This window comes from Excalfactoria chinensis, chromosome 17, assembly GCF_039878825.1.
Source record: "Excalfactoria chinensis isolate bCotChi1 chromosome 17, bCotChi1.hap2, whole genome shotgun sequence".
Lineage (NCBI taxonomy): Eukaryota > Metazoa > Chordata > Aves > Galliformes > Phasianidae > Excalfactoria > Excalfactoria chinensis.
In genome coordinates this window covers 9149184-9170160 of record NC_092841.1, presented here as the reverse complement: position 1 = coordinate 9170160, position 20977 = coordinate 9149184, and the positions used below count along the sequence as shown (strand labels likewise).

At 59.1% G+C, this 20977-nt stretch overlaps 5 protein-coding genes across 7 annotated transcripts; 1 reads left to right on the top strand and 4 right to left on the bottom strand.

Moving 5' to 3' along the window:
- Positions 1-101: 101 nt before the first annotated feature.
- On the bottom strand, positions 102-4919 carry SLC25A10 (solute carrier family 25 member 10). The gene is made up of 11 exons (XM_072352178.1): positions 4621-4919; positions 3118-3237; positions 2931-3045; positions 2788-2836; positions 2517-2558; positions 2389-2432; positions 2006-2076; positions 1834-1926; positions 1579-1656; positions 1451-1507; positions 102-1036 (listed from the first exon to the last, which is right to left on the bottom strand). The coding sequence occupies exons 1-11, from the start codon at positions 4708-4710 to the stop codon at positions 935-937; spliced, it is 861 nt and encodes a 286-aa protein (XP_072208279.1). The 5' UTR covers positions 4711-4919; the 3' UTR covers positions 102-934.
- A 142-nt stretch (positions 4920-5061) lies between these two features.
- On the bottom strand, positions 5062-7893 carry MRPL12 (mitochondrial ribosomal protein L12). Its single transcript, XM_072352198.1, has 4 exons — positions 7604-7893; positions 7385-7462; positions 7172-7306; positions 5062-5412 (listed from the first exon to the last, which is right to left on the bottom strand). Exons 1-4 carry the CDS (start codon positions 7841-7843, stop codon positions 5296-5298), a joined length of 570 nt encoding a protein of 189 aa, XP_072208299.1. The 5' UTR covers positions 7844-7893; the 3' UTR covers positions 5062-5295.
- Positions 7894-8038: 145 nt separating this feature from the next.
- HGS (hepatocyte growth factor-regulated tyrosine kinase substrate) lies at positions 8039-16684 on the bottom strand. Of its 2 annotated transcripts, none has more exons than XM_072352120.1 (21): positions 16545-16684; positions 16169-16253; positions 15734-15809; positions 15216-15308; positions 13541-13664; positions 13313-13365; positions 12412-12480; positions 12110-12234; positions 11796-11874; positions 11609-11707; positions 11371-11466; positions 11050-11088; positions 10822-10965; positions 10466-10676; positions 10118-10290; positions 9836-9976; positions 9580-9757; positions 9367-9500; positions 8919-9035; positions 8622-8717; positions 8039-8549 (listed from the first exon to the last, which is right to left on the bottom strand). In XM_072352120.1, the coding sequence occupies exons 1-21, from the start codon at positions 16579-16581 to the stop codon at positions 8439-8441; spliced, it is 2280 nt and encodes a 759-aa protein (XP_072208221.1). In that variant the 5' UTR covers positions 16582-16684; the 3' UTR covers positions 8039-8438. The 2 variants fall into 2 exon arrangements, with proteins under 2 accessions (XP_072208221.1, XP_072208220.1); XM_072352119.1 differs by having other exon boundaries at positions 8040-8549; positions 10466-10679.
- ARL16 (ARF like GTPase 16) lies at positions 16585-18913 on the top strand. The gene is given in 5 exon segments (XM_072352193.1): positions 16585-16798; positions 16801-17033; positions 17126-17241; positions 17377-17911; positions 18780-18913. Coding segments are annotated over 4 exon segments (627 nt in total). The 5' UTR covers positions 16585-16692; the 3' UTR covers positions 17549-17911; positions 18780-18913.
- LOC140260130 (uncharacterized) lies at positions 17918-20735 on the bottom strand. Of its 2 annotated transcripts, XM_072352166.1 has the most exons (6): positions 20599-20735; positions 20309-20372; positions 20058-20092; positions 19798-19930; positions 19285-19455; positions 17918-18994 (listed from the first exon to the last, which is right to left on the bottom strand). In XM_072352166.1, the coding sequence occupies exons 2-6, from the start codon at positions 20321-20323 to the stop codon at positions 18299-18301; spliced, it is 1050 nt and encodes a 349-aa protein (XP_072208267.1). In that variant the 5' UTR covers positions 20324-20372; positions 20599-20735; the 3' UTR covers positions 17918-18298. The 2 variants fall into 2 exon arrangements, with proteins under 2 accessions (XP_072208267.1, XP_072208266.1); XM_072352165.1 differs by lacking the exons at positions 20309-20372; positions 20599-20735 and having other exon boundaries at positions 20058-20200.
- Positions 20736-20977: the final 242 nt, after the last annotated feature.

Sequence of the window (20977 nt, the reverse complement as noted above, 5' to 3'; positions counted from 1 at the left end):
GTCCAGACCCCCCCCATCACCTCCGGGGGTGCAGCTCCGGGGGAGAGAGAAGCGCCCCCCCACCTCCCCCCTCCCCACGCGATCAGGACGCCGCGGTTATTCTGCTGTTTCTTTATTATACATTACGGTCACAGCTGTTCCAGTTCTTTGATCCCTCGGGGCCACCCTGCACAGCGCCGCGCGTGCAGAGGGCGATGCCCGCAGCCCCCTGCAGGCAGAACAGAGCGGAGGGGGCTGCAAGGCGGGGGGGGGGAGAGGGGAGGTTGGGAATCTCAGTGCGGGGAGCAGCGGGGCAGGACGGATGCTGCAGGGCTCGAGGACGGTGATGCGGGCAGCGGCAGAATCACAGCAAGGCAGCGCGGCTGCTCCACGCCCCCCCCAGGTCCTTTCTCTATCATTGGTATAAGGCACAATCCCTGATGAGCCCAGCGGCCGATGGGCGCTGGGGAGTTTTGGCTGAGCGAGAGGGGGGGGGGGTGGGGGCTGCGCTGGGGGCTGCGTGGGAGCAGCAAAGAAGAGGACAGAGGCACTCAGCAGGGAATGCTCCCGTGCTCTAAGCCCACCTCCACCACCGCTCCACGTCCACCCGTGCTGCTGCAGGAGCTGGGAGCCCCGTGCACGCAGCGCTGCCCTGCACAGCACAGCAAAACAGCCCCCGGCAGCCCCTCCCGCTGCGGGCTGAGCCCCCGCAGAGGCACGAGGCAGCCACCCCGGGCGGAGAGAGGGCAGAGCCACGGCAGGGGAAGGTGCAGTGCAGAGGGGACGAGGCCAAGGGCACGTCCCAGAGGTAACAGAGGTGCTGAGAATGGAGGAAGGTGAGGGATGGGGGCTGGGACCGGCCGGCCCCGGGTGCAGGGATGTGGGGAGGGGACAACCCCGGCCCGGGGCGGTGGGGGGTTCTGCGGTCCCAGGGAGCAGGATCCGTCCCTCCTGCTCAGGTGATCACTTTGATCCCAAGGTATTTTCGCAGCTGTTCCAGGAAGACAAAGGTAAGGACGGTGTGAGGAATGAGGCGAATGGCAGCGGGAACGAAGCCCTGCAATGGGACAGCGAGAAGGGAGTCAGTGCGCGCCTCCACTAGTGCCTGCAGCCCGACCACGGGGAGCAGTGTGCCAGCAGGTGGGGATGGCCACACATCTGGAACCCGCTGCAGGGCCCACCAGGAGATGAGCACACGGAGACTTCAACCATCCCCACGCGTCAGACCCAGAGCCGACGGTCTGCAGTGGTCAGTGACAGCCAGTGACTGGCAGAGCATCGCTGCCAGGACTGCCTTCCCATCCAGGAGAGCAGCAAAAGCCCACACGTAGGCAGCAAGCCCAGAGGAGCATCCTGCAGAGCTCCGGGGCCTGGCACAGGACCACGACTGCAGAGCCCTGAGAGCTCCATCCCAGCACCGCTATGGACACCGACCTCCGCTCCTGCCCGACCTCCCCTTGCACTCACACACCTTGTAGAAGGCGAGTGGGCCAAGCTTGGCAGTCTCCATGGCACAGTGTACAACGCCCTGGGGCAAGAGGGAGAGAAGTGATGAGGCAATGCAGGAAGGGGCTGGAAGCTGCAGGAGGGGTCACTCACCCGGTACTCGCCCTGGGAGTTCATGAGGCGCGTCTTCAGCACATCCAGGGGCTGGCACAGGAATGTGGCACATCCGCCCTGCAGGAGGCACTGGATCACGGCTCTGCCAGGCAGGATGGTGGCTCCCAGGTATGACCCAGTGCAGGGAGCAGCACAGGAGCCTCTGTGCTCCATCCGAGCCCCGGAACACAACCCTGAGCCCTGAGCCCAGCTGCACAAAGCCCCGTTCCCAGCGGTGCCCCCAGCCCTGCTCACAGCAATGAAGCTGGCCAGGAAGTGAGTGAAGATGTTGTCCGACAGCAGCCCGGTGGTGAGGACGAGCTGCTTGGCTTGGTCATAACAGGAGAGCTGCAGGGACAAGCTGTTAGTGGCACATCCTTCCCTGCTGTACCATGCACCGTCCCAGCCCCTGGCCCCGCCATCCTACCTGCCCCACGGTGACCAGGGCCCCTCGGCTGGATGCCATCGTTGCTCCTGAGAACAGCTTCTTCAAGCCCTCTGCAGACAGGGGATGAGCACAGCCATGGGGCACTGCTCACACTCCCTCCCCCCCAGGAGCCTCCTTCCCCAACCCTCTCCAGCATCTCATGTTAAGCACTGTGTGTCACAGCAGCCTCCCACTGCAGTGTGGGCGCGCTGCCATGCCCTGTGCCATAGCCAGGTGCTGCAGCAGTGCCCTCAGCCCTGCAGGCCCATGGCTGCCCCATCCCTTCCCCTCTCCACTGCTGTCCCACAGGAGGCCCCCACAAAGCTTCTGCAGGGCAGGCAACCCCAAGGGGCTCACCCCCCCCACTGCCAGCACAGCCTCACCTTCCCGCAGGACTCGGTACATGCCATCCAGGGCATGGGAATAGCTGCATGGAGCAAGAGGGGGAGATGTCAGGGGCTGAGATTCCCCCATGTGCTGCCCCCCCCCAGCCCTACAGCTCCCCACTCACTTCCGCCGCAGGTGGGCCGGCTGCTTGACATCGTTCTGCATCCTGCAAGGCAGAGCAGGGGGGTGTCACATTGTCACATCCTTTATGGGTGGCTGTGCTGGGGGGGAGACACCTGCCCCCCTGCAGCACTGAGCTGGGCACTGCTCAGGGCTACAGCTCCTTCCCAAAGGACAAGAACCAGCCCTCCAGGACCTGCTGTGACTGCAGGGGGGCAGGGCAGGAGAGGCTTCAGGAAGAAGGGGAACAGCGCAGCAGCACAGGCAGAACTGACCTGACATTCACCATGTCCGCTGGGGTCCCCACAAAGCCACCAGTGAAGCCTGCAGCCAAAGCACAGCTGTGCTCAGGGTTCCTCCAGCCTCAGGGAACCAGAGGGATCCCACCGCCCTGCTCATCTCCCACCGCCCTGCTCACCTCCCACCGCTCCCAGCAGCACTTTCTGATAGAAGGGGGGAGGTCCCTGGCTGCCGCGGCCCAAGTGGTCCCTCGCAGTCTCATAGATGGCGAAGCGGGTCAGGGAGTACGTCATCTGGGGGAGAGGGAGGGGGTCCCACCAGGCTGCCCGGCCCTGCAGTGTGGGCCCCCACCTGGCAGCACCCACCTGGCGGCACAGCGATGCGCTCAGCCCGTTGTACAGCGCCAGGACGCCGTCGGTGCGGATCACACGCAGCGCCATCCCCATCATCCGCATCTTCACCTCCTGCTGCGTCTGCAGGTGGACCTGGAGCAAAACCTGGTGGTGTCAGGGCACTGCCCCACTGCGGGCAGCTCCTGGAGCTCCTCAGCACCCCGTGAGCTGCCGCAGCTCTGGGCTGTCTGGATCTGAGGAACACTTGGGACATTTCTTGACCCGGCCCAGGATTATATGGATGGAGGTGCAGGAGGTGGAGCGCTGAGCTCTGCCCCTCCCATGTGGCTACCAACCATGTGGCTGCAGGAGCACAGCCCAGGGCAATGCCATGGTGTGCAGCAGACCAAGGATAGCCCGGGTGTGCATCACCGGGGGGGGTGACCCAGAGGCACGTGAGAAAGTGAGCAACCAGCACAGCTCTGGTCAGAAGGAACCAGGCAGCACTGCTGCTTTCATGACCTCCCGTCGCCCTGGGCACACGTGGCACCAGGCCTCCAGGAACTGCAGGAAGAGCACAAGCAGAGAGGCCTGCAGCACCGCTCCTGTGCACTGCAGCCCTCCGGGAGCAGCACAGCAGCTCCAGCAGCAGCACCAGGAGCGAGCACTGCCCCGGGCTGCTGCAGAGGGTCCCTCATGCAGGAGCTGTGTCATCCTCTGCCGGAGCGTGTCCTGAGTGCAGCGCAGCTCTGTGCTGTAGGTCAGAGCCCAGGGGACATCCCGGCGTGGGACGCACAGCAGGGTGGTGGGAGAGTACAATCCAGCTCCTGCCGTGCAGGAAGGGCTCGGCCTTTGAGGCCGGAGCTCACTGCGGTGCCATCGCGGCCGGGCCGTGCGGGGCAGCCAGGGGCCGCGCACCTGCAGCTGGGCCGGGTGGGCTCCCCCGTGGTCCAAGGTCCGCACGCACGGAGAAGCGCCCTTGGCCCCCCGCCCGGCTCGGGGCCTCCCCGCCGCAGCCACGGTCCAAAGGCGAGCTCCGCGATCAGCCCCGGCGCGGGCAGCCCCCGGCTCGCTACAAAACGCGGGGCAAAGGCCGACCGTCCTCCCCCCCATCTTCCCCCCCGGCTCGGCGGGGGCGGACCGAGGGCGCCCGGCCGGCTCCCAGCCCGCTGCCCTTCCCGGGAGCCCCGCGCGGACGGAGCCCCGAGTCCCACGCGGGATCGCGTTGCCGGGCAGCCCCGCCGGGCTCAACGCCACCTGCCGCCGCGGGTCGGGTCAGGGCTGGCAGCCGCCGCCGCGCGCGGCCCCTTTGAGCGGCGACGGGGATGCCAGGAGCCGAGCGCCCGGCTGACATCTTGGCCGGGGACGCGCAGCCCAGTGGGCCCGCGGCCAGCACCGAGGACACGCCGCCGCCGCCAACCCGGGCACGGCCCGGCCGGGGCAGCCCCTCGGCCCCTGCGGCGGCCCCGGACCGCGGCTCCTCGCGGCGGTCGCCCCCCGTTCCTCCGCGCCCCGCAGCCGCCGCTCCGGCCGCACCTTGAGCAGGTCGAGCGGGTGGGTGCAGCACGCGGCTCCGCACGACGCGATCCCGCCGAAGTACCACCGCGACACGCGCCGCTCCGCCATCGGTAACCTTCTGCGCCGCCGAGCCGCGCCGCCCCGCCCCGAGCCCCGCCCCGCAACGCTCCACCGGCGGCCGCCGCGCCAGGCCCCGAGCTGGGAGCTCCGCCCGGCCCCGGGCAATGAGTAACGAAGGTGGGAGCCAACCGTCCACCCGCCGAGCTGGGATGGGGGCAGGAGGAAGCGACGGGAGAGGAGGGAGGAGGAAGGGAAGCGGCAGGGCGGGCTCCAGGCTGCGCTATAGCGTGGCACACCGAACCGTGCGGGTGATGGAGCAGCAGCTCTGCGCTGCGCCGTGACCGTGAGAGCGATCAGAGCCCGGGGGAAGCGGGGAGCTTTGACACAGGACGGCTGTACTGAGGTTTTGCCACTTGGCTTTTATGAATGTAGAGTTCGTTGTGATGCCGGAACTAAACGGCAGCCCCAGCAAACCGCACGCTGCTGCCGTACTGAACCATGCGGACAAAGCATTCCCACCAGCGGTGCGAGGGCAGCTCACACTCGGAGGTGCCCAGGGCTCAGTGCGAGCACCGCGGGCGGGCAGCAGCAGCAGGAGCCGCAACATGAGTCCCTGCGGGTGACACGGGCTGCCTACTCCAGAACCACAGTCCCTCCTGCTGCCTCCAGCGCCGCCTTGATCTTCTCTGCTTCCTCCTTGGACGCGTTGGCCTTGATCTCCTGCGGAAGGGACTCCACCAGCTTCTTTGCCTGCGGGAGGCACAAAGCATGAGATCCGTAAACCAGCTTTCGCTAACCAGATTAACAGATTTAAAGCCATGAGCCCGACCCGTGTGTGAACAGAGCAGAGCAGCTCACCTAATGCTCTACAACCCACTCGGAAGACACCGGGGCGGCACATCCACTGCAGCCACAAACCTTCCCCATGGGCAGCAGGCTGATCCCTGCACTGTGTATGTGCTGTGTGCTGTGCTCCCGAGCACTCAGCCCTGGAAGGTGCCCAGGACACAAACAACCATTTCCTAACGCAGCCACTGACCCGGCCGGGCCGTTTCTTCAGCGTGGATGTTTTGGTTTCCAGATCTGTGCCCGAAATCCGGCCATCTGAGTGCTGGCCATGGCTGTGAAGTCACAGAGCTCAATGTACCGGGACAAGAGTTCCAGCACAGACTCTGCTTGACGGCACAGTTTGGTATTTGCAGTGCTTTATATACAAACCTCTAACGTGGAGAACAGCAACAATCACAGCACTCGAGTTTTGTAACTGGTTTAAGATTCCCTACAGCACCACGCCTTGTTTAAGTGCAGTCAGCAAAGGCAATGGGGTGGGAGGGCACAGGAAGCCTGCTGCTGCTCCAAAGCACACAGCAACAAACCTGGGGGGTTCAGAGCCAAGACAGGGGAGGCTTAGGGTGGATCTTAGGAGGAAGTTTTTCATGCAGAGGGTGGTGACGCACTGGAACAGGTTGCCCAAGGAGGCTGTGGATGCCCCATCCCTGCAGGCATTCAAGGCCAGGCTGGATGTGGCTCTGGGCAGCCTGGGCTGCTGGTTGGTGACCTGCACACAGCAGGGGGTTGAAACCGGATCATCATTGTGGTCCTTTTCAACTCAGGCCATTCTATGCTTCCATGATAGCTCCTCACTTACAATAATGCTATTTCAGCTACACATGAAACACAACCTCTACAGGCAAAACCAGCCTTCAGCTGTATTTCTGTGTGTGCTTTAAATCCAAGTAACTTGTGGCTGCATCACAAGTGTAACCAGCTTGTTCTACAGGCTCCACGTGCCACGCTGACTTCGCACTGGCTCTCCACACTGTTTTTAGTTGTCCACTGATCATATCTGTTGAGAGGGCTCTAGCATCTTAATTATTGCTGGGACATAACGTTCAGGCTGACCCAGCTGGCAGACAGATATTTCCCAGAGGGCCAATGGAACTGACATCACAGAGCAGAGTGTCTCTGTTATTATTTACAATACATCGTTATGAATCATTTGGAGGAAACTCTGCAAATCCTTCTCAGAATAACAGTGCCATATTAGAGCGGATTTTACACTGCTTAGCATTGCTTCCTTGCAATCAGATAAACAGAAAGTGCTGCTATTATTATCCTCAAGACGTAAAAGCATCACAGTACAGAATGGAAGCGTGTTGGAGGCTCCCACAGTGACAAGCTTGGCCAAATCCAGCTGCAGTGAGAAGTGCTGGCTGCCCCTATGGAAAGCTTCACAGCACCTCTTGCATTGGGAGAAAAGGAGAACGGCACCGAGGGCTGGGAGCTCCTTGTTCTGAGCCTCCTGCCTCACCGCTTCTGCTACGGGCTCAGCACGTCAGAGCTGGGAGGGCCTGGGCCCCTCTGACAGATGCCAACTGTGCACAGTGAGCCCCGTTCTGCTCCCTGGTCTCATCTCTGCTTGGAGGGGCAACGCAGCCCTGGGCAGGGATGGAAACCCAGGCAGCGCTGTGAGCAGAGCCTGCCTCGTGCCGGGCAGCCCCATCCTCACCTGCACGAGGTTTATGCCGGGCACGAAGTTCTTCACCTCCTTAATGAGCTTCACTTTGTCGGCGGCCTTCAGCTCCGTCAGCCGCACGGTGAAAAGCGTCTTCTCCTTCTTCATGGGGACGGCCTCCTCCTCCTCCTGCAAACGGACACGGCGACATGAATGTGACGCTGAGACCCAGCCCCCCCCCATCCAACCCCCCCCCGGTGCCGTTACCTGCGGGGCCGCCTGTGCGGGCAGGTGGGCGGCGGCGCCCGCGGGCATCAGCGCCACATCCGGGATCTTCAGCGTCTCCTGCGGGAAGAGCGGAGCGTCAGGAGCTGCCCGGGCCGGGCTGGGCCACCTGGAGCCGGGCTGGGCCACCTGGAGCCGGGCTGAGCCCCCTAGAGCCGGGCTGGGCCACCTGGAGCCGGGCCGGGCCGCCCGCGGACCCACCTTGAGCAGCGCGTTGAGGTCGGCGACCTCCAGCAGCGTCAGCCCCGCGATGTCCCGCACCAGCTGCCGCACCTTGGGCGAGTACTGCTTGGCGGCCGTGTCCAGCGGCGCCCCGGCCAGCGCTTCCGAGCGCCTCCGAGCACGGCCCGTGCCCAGCGGCCGCGCCGCGCCCCAGCGCCAGGAGAGCGGCGTGCGGCGGGCCAGGCGCGGCGGCAGCGCCATGCGTGCGGCGGGCAGCATGGCGGCCGCAGAGGACACGGCGCCGTTCCGCCCCGCGCTCCACGATCCCGGCGGCCCCCGCGGCGCGCGCCGGCCGCTCTAGCCTGCAGCGCCCCGCCTCGGTGGTGGAGCTGAGTGGGAGGCGCTCTAACCGCCGGGTCCGCCGGCGCTCGCTGGTTCCGGTAGGTGTCGCCCCGCACGGCACGGCACGCCGCTTCGTTCCGCACACTTTATTGACACCGTTGTGGCTCCTCCGGCGCGAACCGGGGGGGGGGAGGGTGGGGAAGGGTGAGGGGAGCAGAGCGGGGCGGGCACGGACGGGCTCGTGGTTCCCTCCTGCCCCCGGCCGGGCCCTGCTGGCCGAGCTGCAGCGTGCGGGGCCGGGCAGAGGGAGGGGGGTGGGAGGGGGGAGGAAGCAGGCACGGGGAGCCGAGGAGAAGGGGGGGATGCGCCCCGCGAGCGGGGAACCGGCACCAGTGCTGGAACCCGGCGGTGCCTCGGCCGTTCGGACAGGGACAGACGCGGGGAGGAGCTGGGGGGCGGACGGGACGGGGGGAAGTGATTCCGGATGAAGAGTAGTGTTCCATTGAATTGCCTGCACTCCCCTCTGCAGCCCTCAGTCAAACGAGATGAGCTGGGCCTCTCCGCTGCCCTGCGGCTGCTGCACCGGTGCCGGCGTGGGCTGAGGCTGCTGCTGCTGCTGGGGGGGCCCTCCGGCCGGGGCCATCTGGAGAGAGGAGGCAGCACCGTTATGCAGTGGCCGTGCCTCAACCCCCAGTGCCCTGCAGGCTGCACTCACCTGCTGGTACAGGGGCTGCTGGCCAGGCAGGTAGGACTGCTGTGCGGGCAGGCTGCTCAGTGCTGCTTCTTGGCCTGGCAGCGCCGACATGAGGCCCTAGCAGGAGCAAGGAAAAGGGGTCAGGCTGGCTTCCGGACTCAACAGCACTCAGCAATGTGGAGGAGAAAGCAAGCCCTGTGCACGGTTAAGCCCGCTGACTCCTCACCTCCAAGCCTCTCCATTCCTGGCCCCAGCAACATAGGCTCAGGAAGGCTCCAGTGGCTGAAGCCTCCCTCCCCCAGCACCCCGGATGCTCACCTGCATGCCATAGGGCTGGTACCCCATGGAGACCGACTGGCTTCCCATGTAGCCCACAGCCCCTGACTGAGGAGCCTGCGAGATGGCAGGGATGCTCTGTGACTGCGATGCTGCATTCTGTGAAGGAGATGCTGCCAGTGAGAGGTTGTGCAAGCAGCTGCATCTCACATCACAGCTCTGCTGCAAGAGCTCTGGGACCAGCAGGGCTCTCCTCTGAAAGCAGGTAGGGCACGACTTCCCTCTGCTCAGCAGGGAGCCCAGGGCTGGTCTGATCCCTGCCCACACCCACAAGAAAAGCAGCAAAGCAACTGAGACCAACCAGCTCCTCCTGCTGATTCAAGGTTTGAGATCCACTGCTGAGGTTGGAGTACAGACACCAGCTCCACAAAACACCCCAGCCCTGCCCCGGCTGGACACCAGCTGCTCTGCAGCAGCTGCCCTCACTTACCTGGTAGCCCTGTGTTGCAGCTGGCTGATAGGACGAGTATGCTGGGGTTGTAGTGGGCACTGCCTGCCCCTGCTGAGCCGCCTGCCCGCTGCCTGCCCCTGGTTGGTACATGTAGGCATTCACCACATTGGGATCTGAAGTGAAGAGGGCAGAGATGGAAGCAACTGCCTTTTGTTCAGCCTCTGCCTGCAACGGATCAGCACGTTAACGTACCTGTCCCAGTGACAGGCATTGCTGTATATGGTCCTGTGCTCCCCTGTGCTGCCTGGTTCATGTATACACTGTGCATGGGAGAGCCCTCCACAGAGCCAGCGGGGCTGAAGGTGCCGGGGAAGCTAGTGGGCCCAGAGGGCTGGTAGATCACTCCACTGGCTGCTGGCATGGCCTGGAGCTATTGAGGGCAGAAAAGCAAGCTTTAGATCATGGCCTCCAGGACCCAGCAGGAGGGTCTCTTGCCTAGCAGCCAGACCTGGGCATAAGGCAGTGAGAAAGCTGGCATCTGGGCTCTCATCTGGATGGTCTGCTTCTGCTGTTCCAGGCGCATCTGCCTCTCCTTCTCCTGCTCTTGCAGTCGCTGGATGGCCAACTGACGCTGCATCTCCAGGTACTCCTGTGGGAACAATACCAGTGCTGTGATGGCCGGAAGCTAGGACACAGCAGCACTCCCTCCTGGTTGTCCTTGCCAACTCTGGCTGGCGCACAGTGCATACAGCTGTGCAGGACCCACCCTGGAAACACTTCTCTGCCTCACCTGCTTTTTCTGTCTCATTATCTCCAGCTTCTGGGCCAGCTGGATCTGGCGCTGGCGCTCTGCTTCCTCTGCTGCACGCCGCACCTTCTCCCGATGCTCCTCCCGCAGTGCATTCAGAGCACCACGCGCATCCCGGATCTGGGCCAGTTTGTCCTGCAGGCTTTCATAGTACACTGGGGAAGAAAAGAGAGCCTCAGGGATCCTCTCAGTGCAGAACACTCAGGCCGTCCCTGCACACTGCTCTGGCTTCTCTCCAGACAAGCTGTGTCATGGGAATGCCAAAGGCTGGCTCTGGGAGATGCCCTGGCAGCCACCTGCTCCTCCCCAGGACACCCAGCTCCCACATACTTCTGCGCTCATCCAGCTGGTTGAGCAGCTCCAGCAGCTGGGGGTGCATGTTGTTAATGGACTGGAAGAGGGACAATACGGCAGAGTCGTTGGTGATGCTGCGGCCTCGCATGTGGTTACTCTTCATGCGGTTGACAAACGTGGTGACCGCATTTTGCAGAGCCTTCAGAAACTGCTCGTGGTTCTCCTCCGACTCACCATTCTGGTACTGCTGCTGGAAGGACAGGGCAACCAGTCAGCCTCAGCTCAGCCATGCCAAGAGCCTGCAGCAACTCTGTGGAGCTGGGCTACATGGGGGAGTCAGGCGCTTCTCATCCCTCACAAGCTGCTGGACACAGGCTCAGGCCCCCCCTTACCTCAACAACACTGAGTGGGGCAGGGTGGGCTTCCCCAGGCTGAGCAACTGGTTCTGTGAGAGACAGAGGTGCTGATGGGGTGGGGCTCTTGCGAACTTCCTCTTGTTTCTTCTCCCAGTAGTTGCGGTTCAGGTACCGAGCCAGCTGCCAGGAAGAGAGGGAAGATGAGCATCATGGCCCCGCTGGGAACAGCCCTGTGCTATGGACTCATCGGTCCTGAATCCTTACCTCAGGCTCAATGTCCTCAGCCAGGGGAGCAGAAGAATTCTGGAAAGAGGTGAACAGATAATCCAGTTTAGAGAAACCAGAAAACTGCAGCTCACACCAGCTGTCCTGCCCATGCACAACTACCAGTGCTGAACACCAGAATGAGAGGGGTACCACCATCTCCTTCAACCAGGTACAGGCTACACCTCCTGTGAGCCTGAGCGACATGCCAGCAGCAGAGGCATCTAAACACTAGTGATTTTCCAGCCAAAAACATTTTGTGAAAAATCAATGGACTGAAGGGGGCAAAACTTTCATGCTCAGAGGCTCCTGTGAACATACCACAGGTGGGGAATAGAGCGTGCCCACTGGCGGAGCTGATGATGTGACGGGTGTGGGCTCAGCCTTCGGGTACATGGAGTAACTTGTCTTCTGCCTCTGCAAAAAGGATAGGGGAAAAAAGAAAAAAAGAAAGAAAATCAAATCAGAGTCTGCCCAGATTCATCCCAGTCAGCAGCACATTGGGTGAATCTGGGCTGTATGGCAAAATACACCCCCAGATGCCAAGCAGGGTACAAACCATCCTCTCCTTCTCCTCGGCCTCTGACTGAGATAAGGCAATGGCTAGCTGGAGCTCTTCCTCTTCTTGCAGAGCTGTCTCATCACGCTTTGGGGGCAGCTGCAAGTAGAGAGATGAGAAAGTGGCCACTAGGGGGATCAATAAGTAGGCCACGATCACTAGTCACCTAGTGAGGGGAGCCACTGACCTGGGACTGCTGAGAGAGGGGGCTGGTCAAGTACTCAGGGGGCAGTTCAGAGGCAGCAGCAGCTTTACCCTCAGCTTTCCTGTAGCCAGAAAGACGTGACAGGGCAGAATGAGCTTCTTTCTCAGCACTGCAGCCCCAGTTCTGCACAACATGACAGCTGTAAAACCCATTCCCAGAAGGAACAAAACCCAGACAGCCTGCACAGCTTGGGAAGCCCTTTGCACTGCTCTTTGGAGAGACGGCTCCATGCCAAGTTTCTCTCCTCATAGTACCAACTGTTGAAAGGAAAAAAACATGCCACAAAGGGTACTGACTTGTTGAGATGCTCGTAACAGGGCTCACACACTCTCACTTCCTTCTCAATCCCGAACTTGGGGATGGTGGAATACTTGGAGGAACACTTGCCACAGAAGATCTGCCCACAGGCCCTGCAGTGATGCTGGAAAAGATGGGAGACATCAGTGTGGTAGTGAGACACTTCATTGCTGGATAAGTTCACTCAGACAGGAACACGTTCCCACCCAGATGCAATTCCACACAGGCTCAAGGAGTCTTGTACTTTCTGGAGGGGGCTGCAAAAGATCAGAGAAGCCAGAAAGGCAGGAACAGCACCCACCTTCCGTGTCACCACACCAAACTGCACTCGACACCTGTGACACTCCTCAGCATCCACCCAGTCTGGAGCCTGTTGGGTTTGAAGAAACTTGTGTGAGGAAGGGAGCAATGTCTCAAGGATGGTGGCTCCACAGAGCCTTCTCTCTGACTAACTAAAGCTGTCATGAGGCAGGAAGAAAGCATTTGCAGCTGCAAATGGTCACCTCTCATGTTACTAGATTGCGACACTTTCCCCATAAGCAGGATTACAGCAATCACTTCAGCCACATCCTGCTACCAAGTTCAATCTGCCATGCTGCTGGAAAGCCACTGAGTAGGTCCTTTCTGTAAGGGTGCTGTATGGTAACTGTTCAGTCATGGCCTGAACCACTGATTGAGCACCCTGGGGAAGGGACCTAGTCAGCTCCGGGAGCATAGGTGAAGGCAATTCAGCTGTGCGACCAGAAGGGGTGAAGCCTGGCTGCACCTCTCTTATACCTCATTTAATGGCTAACTGGCACTGGGGAAGGATTTTTTCTTGGAGATCCCTCCCTGGTGAAGCTTTCCCCTGTGAACCCAGGATCTGATACAAGTGAGCAATCTTCTTCATTTCCTTTATAGTATCTCTATATTATGCCAGCCCTTTTGTCATCACACCTTTGTTATAATGTCTTTCCCATTGTGTTGATCTGTCTAATTGCTACAGGCACTTAGCAAGATGAGACTAATTGACCAGAACAGGGTCAACTGTCCCATTCCTCTAAGCCATCTTAGGCCAAATTGCCCAGGTGGAGCAATATGCACCCAGCAAGGACTAATCTGAGTGAAACACAGGAAAGCAAGAACTGAAGATTTAGTATCTCTTGGGCTACAACAAGGTCTGTCCTGCAGTGCCAGCTCCCTTCCCCAGCAGTGAAGCTCACCCTTTCTGCAGCAAACATGGCATCACTTTCCTTGAACTCTGGAAACACATGACCTGTAGGAGAACAGACAGTGTTGCATTGTGAAAGGTTTCTCCTGCACACAGAATCTCTTAAGTCCAGATTTCACCAACTCCAAGCTGAGACCCAAAGTCCACTCCTTCTGCAAAGCTTCTCTAAAGCAGATCTGCTTGGCAGCTGTCCACCCACCTTTGCCCCCAGCATCCTCACCTTCAACCTTCATTATCTGATAGGTGTCCTGCACCACCTTGTACTTGGGCTCGTTGCGGAAGGCGTGAGCCCAGGCCTGGATAAGGTTCAGAATCTTACTGCGGACACTTGTTTCCACTTGTCTCTGGGGAAGGAAAAGAGAAATCTGAGAAAAAGTCCCTGAAATGCAGAACATGTATCAAATAGTATTTACAGAGAGAGGAACTTGGAGGACTTGTGCAAGCGTGTTGCAATCAGAACAATCTACAGCAACGATTACACCTCCTTCAGCTTTCCCACTTCCTCACTTCAGCATAAGCAGGAAGACATCCTTCAGAATGGCACAAGTCATCTTAAAAAGGGGTGTAATCTCAATGCCTTTGGAAAACAACTACAGAGGCTCGTATAGTTACTCCCTGGGGGAAGTGTAAGCACTGGCCTGCCAACATTCTTCTCACAAGAGCTGATCATCCTACACTCCAATACCTGCAAGAGTGACAGCTACCCAGCTGGGCAGGACAGCACAATCTGATTCACCCCACTTCTGTTAGGACACCACAAACACAAAGCAGGAGGCTTTTTGTGCCTCGCTGTCAGCAGCTCCAGCTCAGAGACTCCTGCCTATTAGTATTCAAAGCTTCCATGGATGTGATGCAATAAGAACAGTTGGAAAGCCTGCCCTTTGGAGGCAGGGGCAGTTGTGTCACAGCTCAAGAACAGAGGAACCCAGGCAGCCTCTAAGTGCACCCTGTCATCAGCTGACCAAGTCATGGCCTGCTCACATGACCGGTTTCTCCAGAAGCAGGAAGCAGAGAGGCATTGCTAAGCTCCTATTTCAGCTGAGAACTCAGCCCACACAGTGTGACTTAGTGATAATTCCCAGAGCTCCAAACTTGTAGAAGAATTGTCAAAATCCTGCTTTCCACAAATGGCAAAGCCCTGAGCCTCACCAGAACAAAGGTAATTTTAAACAGAATTAGATGTTCACGAGCAGCAAAGGTAACAGTATAGGATGAAAATGGGTCTGCAACAGTTATAGAACTGCTGAGGTAGGTAAGGACTGGAGAGCATCACAAAATCTCTCAATCCAATCCAGTCTGATTTCTTCAGTGCCTGGAGTGGCTGCACTGCTACACCTGGCCTTCACACTGTGGCAGCATTCCAAGTTCAAGAGAAGATACTGTATAAAGACTGAGTCAGCCCCCAACAGGAAAATGACAGGAGAGGCTCTGCTACATTACATAAGATGACGGGACTAGCACAGCTCACTCCACAAATATCTGGGTCATCTGCTTGTCTATTTCTGGCAGAAGACAGGGACTGTAACGAAGTAACAGCATCACTCTAACAAGCTCTTGTCTGTGCATTGCTGTTCTTGGGTCTGGGAACTGAAGACAAGTTCCTATTTGCACCTCACTTTTGGAAGTCTCCAGTCCTGAGATATAAGGAGCTCCTGCAGGCATCGCATCTTATCAAACTGACAAGTGATACGGGTCTATATCCTCCTCTCCGCAGCAGGCACTCTTCAGCATTCTACACTCATCCCTTTGCATTAAACAGTACAGGCTGCTCTTCTCCAAAAAAGATTTCCAGTTTCCCTTTTGCTCCTTACACACAGAATGAAACGCAGAACATGCACGTTTTCTCCTTTATTGCCTCTCTTGCAACTTCATTCAAAAACGGAAGTGAAATTTACCTTGAGTATTTCTTTCAGTTCCTCCATTGTTTGTTTGTTGGCTACCTCATCGTGAACTGTCTGGCCACAGTTTTTAACCACAGACTCCATGACCTGTAGGTGCAAAGGACAGCATTAGTCTGTCACTTTCTTCCTTCTCTGTTTATAAGGAAAGAACAAAGAGCCGCATTTCAGCACCAGTTACAGGCTCTTGCAGCAGGTGCACAAAAGGGGCACTATTTAAGTAACAATTCAAGTTAAGGAAGCATCAATTTGGAGGAATCCACGCCATGAGACTGCAACATAAGCTATGCTTCAATTTCACAGTGTCATTTATACCACTACTATTTAATAACCCAGGGGCAAGCAGACAGACCTACAAAGATAGGTCTCTCAAAGGCTCGCTCCAAGGCTGAATGAAAAATGCAATCACTGATGGAGCCTCCACGCTAGAGCAGAAGGCAGGATTGGAAGAGGTGGGAAGTTCCCTGGCCTGTGAACTGGGCCCCTAAGTCACAGGAGGTTGGGGCTGAAGTTACCTCCAGCGCGTAGAGCGCCACGTGGGGATTCTTGTCGTTGACCTTCTTCTTGATGGCGTTGACGGCGTATTTTGCTCTGGACAAAGAAGGAAAACACACATGGCAACGTAAAGAAGAATCTACGAACGTAACCGATCGCCCTCCCAGTAACAGAAGAGTAACAGTTGGCTCATGGTGCACCCAATTCCCACAAGGAAAACTGGGAAGAGGAACACACGTATCCAAGACTGAGCTTCTCTACTGATTTCAGGCCAGGTATAACCCACAGCTGCTAACATCAGGAAGGGCGCTGCAGAACACTGAGCTCTTAATGCTTGCCCAAAGGAGCGCAGCCAGCAGCATCCTGCAGGCTGACAGAAGTGAGACCTCCCCGTTTCACCCTCCACACGATCAGGCCCGCGCTCACAGCTTGAACCAAAGGCCCAGGGCTCTTACTGGGTGTCTCCCTGGCGGATCATGTCGCAGATCTGCAGGATGGATTCCCAGTCCGTCTCCAGCAGGAGTTGGCTCGTGGCCTTGTCTGCAAACAACCGCGACCCAAATGAAGCTGCTGCAAGCGGCGGCCGCAGGGCCCGAGTGAAGCCGCCGAGGTGGCAGCCACGACGCCCCACGGCAGCGCTCGGCTGAAGACAAAGCCCCGCTTCGCCCGGGGGGAACCGCAGCTCCGGGCCCCGTCACGCCCCCCCCCCCCTCCCGCCGCAGGATCGGCCCAGCCGCAGCTCCTGGGCCCGGGCCGCCCCGATACAGGGGCTGAGCTGCACGGGGCCGGCCCCGCCGGGAGGCGCATCCCACGGGGAGACTCAGCCCGTACCCAAAAGCCGCTCGAAGGTGCCGCCGCCGCGCCCCATGGTGCTCGTCGCCGCCGCCGGGCCGCCCCTCTCCCTGCCCGCTGCCACTTCCGGCTTCGCCTACTTCCGCCTTCCGGCGTGGGGGCGCGCACCGCTTCCGGCGGGGCCGTGATGGCGGGCGCCGCGCTGCCGGTACCCACGTGCCTGCTGCTGGGGGCGACGGGCGTCGGCAAGAGCCTGCTGGGCAAGCGGCTGCGCAATATCCGGGCGAGCTGGGGGGGGGCGCGGGGTGGGGGGGGCGCCGGTTCTGCTCCCGTCTTTTCCTTAACGCACCGGCACGGCTGTGCTCCCGGGACGGGGCCGAGGCGTTGGGCGAACCTCCGGCCACGCTGCCCACGGTGGGCACGAACCTGACGGACCTGGCGCTGCACAGGAGGGTGACGCTGCGGGAGCTGGGCGGCTGCATGGGCCCCATCTGGCCCAGCTACTACGGGGAGTGCAGCGCCGTGCTGGTGAGCGCCTGCCCGGCCGGGCTGCGGGATGGAGCTGCACCCCTCGCCACCCCCACCCCCCCCACCCAGCGCCTTCCCGTTCCTCTCTGCAGTTCGTGATCGACGCCGCCAACCCGACCCAGGTCTCCTCGTCCTGTGTGCAGCTGCTGTCCCTCCTCTCCTCGGAGCAGCTCGCTGCCGTGCCCGTGCTGATCCTCTTCAACAAGATGTAAGGAGGGCATCGGGGTACCGCGGTGCCTGTGTTGTTGCCAGCAGCCTTGAGGGGCCGATGGGGGGGCCTCTCTAGTGTGGTGCTGCTGTGTGTTAATGCAGTGTGATTAATGCGTGCCCCCTCCCATCATAGTGACCTGCCCTGCTACATGTCGCTGGTGGAGATGAAGTCGCTGTTCCGCATGCAGGACATCGTCTCCTGTGCCACGCAGCCCATCACCATTCTGGAAACCAGTGCACGCGACGGCACTGGCCTGGCTGATGTCCTGCAGTGGCTTCAGGCCACCCTCAGGGACTCTAGCTGACCTGGCCCAGCACCTGTGCAGTGTGATGAGCTGATGGCAGGCAGCAGCACCTCGGTACTCCGTGGTAAAACTGAAACATACACCCAAGCCATCTCTGTGTGCATCTGCAGCAGATCTCTGTCTCCAAGCAATCCTGCAGCACTTCTCAGTGTGCCTTGGAGTGTGCCGGCCCTTCCCCCTACAGGCTGTGAGCCCCCAGCAGAAGGAGTGTCACCTGCATGGGCCCTGCTGGCTGCTTGCATCCAGAGCAAGATGGAGCTCTGCAAATGGATGGTCCCTGAAGGCGGGACTGTTGGCTCTGGAGTTGCACAGAGGTGAAAGGAGGGGGCTTCACGATGTACAGGCGCTGTTGCAAATCATCAGGTATGTAACTGACAATCAGATACATGTTTATTTGCCCAGGTGAAAAGCAAAGCCCTGCGTGCTGGAGTCTAGCAAGGAACAAATGGGTATCCCACCACTGTGCTGTTTGCAGGACATGGAGGCAGGCTGCATCCTCACCCCAGCTGAGCAGAAGCACGTAGCTGGGTTTGGAGGCAGCATAAAGGTGGAGTGAGAGGGCCCTCCTCCTTCCCACGCTGTTACCTTCTGGGGCTGGAGTGGTTGTAGTGTTTGGGGCTCCCAGCTGCTCTGACCTCACATGCCCTGCACCATCCGTAGCTCAGTGGGGTGACCATGGGAGTATGCAGGAAGATCAGCGGCTCAGGGGTGTTGTGCTGATACACAGCACTGCATCTGCCTCTCCAGCACTCACTGTGGTTCAAAGAACTGCAGATCACTACGAAAATTCTTTTCCTGAAGTAGGCCTTTCAGCTGATTTCTAACATCTCCTTCTATTATGTTTGCAAACTCTTCCTCGATGGCCTTGTAGTTGTTTGGCTGTGGGGGTGTGTGTGTTGAGGTGATCTTCTCCTGCAGCCCTGGCACACCGTGCAGCACCTTGCTCAGGCACTCATTCTCAGCACAGTTTCCATACGGCCATCCAACTTTCTTCCTTTTGTCACCCTCATACGGCTGGAAGTCGACTTGAAACATGTTTTTGCAGTTCACGCAAGGCGGCTTTTCCATGAAGGCTCCACTCTTGTAGTAGAAGGCAGAGCACTGCACTTCATTGGGAAAGACAATGGCCAGATTGTCCTTCCCGTGGTACACTGCGAACGCCACCGCTTTGTGCCACGTCCTTAGGCACAGGATGCTAATCATGATCATCTTCTCTTTCCACCCTTTGCAGGAGAGAGATGCTCCATAAAAGAGACGGAAGCTTGCTTCAGTCTGAGGTTTTCCAGGTTCTCTGTAGGAGCTGTAAGCGACAACTGCGGCTTTGAAGATGTAATTACTGAAGCCCAGCTCACGTGTGTTGTTCACTGCGTTTTCCACTGTTTTATTAAATTCACGCAAGAAATTCTCCATTTTCTCTCTGGTGCTGCAGCCTGCTACGTCACTGCCCTGGGAACAGACACAGATCTCAGTACAGACCCCTCCTTGTACCCAGGAGTCAATATCTTGCAGGAAAGGGGATGAGCGTGGTCTTGAAAGACAAAGTTAGAAATAGTTCTCTGTTCCCCTGAGTCCATTAGCACCAGCTGGTCTGTACTGCTTACGGTGACTTGAAAAGTCCAAGAGAGAAGCCCTGCTGCCTGCCTTGCTGGTTGCACTGCCAGGATGTGCCCGCAGTGTGCTGCATTTGTCACACACCTGCCCTACCCCAGCCCCGCGCTTGGCTCTGGAGTACTCACAAACTGCAGCAGGATGGAGTACGGTGTCAGGCTGGGCAGGTGGGTGCTGTACTGCTGGAATGACAGGGGGAACTTCCTCTGCAGAACATCGAAAGTATCGTTGTCTAGGAACTCATCGGGACTCATCTGCCTCTGATTCAGCCTTCCAAAGAAGAACACTGTGTGCAGCACCTGTTGGCAAGCAGAAACCCAGCGCTGAGCTATCCCTGAATGCACAGTAGAGCCCCTGTTCTGGCCTCTGCCACGGCTGCTCGCTGCCCCAGAGCTGCTCCCTGCTGCCTTGCATGGCCCTTTTCTGCATCCTGTGCTCCATGCAGTCACTCCACACCATGCAGCAACTCTAGGGAGCGGTGGGATCTGGGCTCCCACTCCATTCCCTGCAGACCCTCACACCCACGATGGAGCCACTGCTGTGGGGATGATGCCACCAGAGTCTCCCCACCTCAGATGGGATGCACAGCAGTGCAGAGGCCACAGAAAGGCCATCAGGTTGGTGGTGAAGCACTGGCTGACCTTTTCCATGTATTGCCTTATGATGTCTTCAGGTGGCTGCTGCCTATCCAGCAATTCCAAGAACTTTCTGATGAATATATTCCCGCTCATCATCAGATAGAGTTTTTCCCTCTCTTCTTTATGTGCCAGCACCCTGTGGGAGCAGAAAGGAGCACATGGTGCCTGTGTTGGGGTTACCCCAAGCTGCAGGACAAACAGTCGTCCTGTCCCTTTGCATGGCCAGGGAGAGGGGCACAAGGAGGAGTGAGGCCCCATCTTACCACGCAGGGTTCCGAAATCCAGCATTGTCAGGATTCTGTGGGAGAGAGAGGAAGCTCAGTAGTGCAGTGCTGAACAGACCCCCTGGTCCCAGCCCCACTGCACACCTGATGGCACTGCATGGGCTTGGGGTGTCCCTCAGCATCTCTAGATGCTACCTGCTGGCCAAGCCGCTACAGAGTGACCAGCAGCAGTCCCCAAGTGAGAACACCTCTCCGTCTCCCAAGGAGAGGGGACAGGCTTCTTCACCTACCTGGGCTGAGCTCATTGAGTACACAGAGCCCTGTGCTGCCGCTCTTGGATTCTGGTCTGTGGGTCTGTAGGAAAGCAGCAAGGTCAGAGCAGTGAGGTCAGAGCAGCAGCAAGGTGGGGATCACCAAAGCAGAGTGCCCTCAGTGCCACGCGCAGCTTGGAGCATCCAGCTTTGGGATGGGGCAGCTTTGCTGTGCACATCTGCCATCCCCAAGCCATCCCATTGCGCTCCTCCCAGCAAGCACAGACAAACCCCTCGATGGAGATACAGATACAAACAATGGAACTTACTTGGCAGGGGCAAAGGGTCCTTGGAGTCTGCGCTGCCTTCAGCTCTTCAGCCACCGAACCCAACTTGAGGACACCGCTGTTAGCAGAACGTGCAGTCCTGCACCACCGCAGTGCTTGGTGACACTGCAGCCTCCTCTGGCTGATGGTCTGTGGTCACCGGTGTGCGGAGCAGCAGCCTGCAAGCCAGCAGCTGCCCCAAGACCTTCCGCAGTGCTCTGGGATGGCTCCAACTGCTGCTACTGCCGTGCTGTCCTTCTCTTGTGCTGTGAGCACAACTCAGGGCACGTGTAGGATGCGTGGAGAGAAGCACCAACAGGAGGAACGCCACTGGGAGACACGGCGTTGGCTTAACCCAGTGCTTGACCCGCTGCTGGTATGG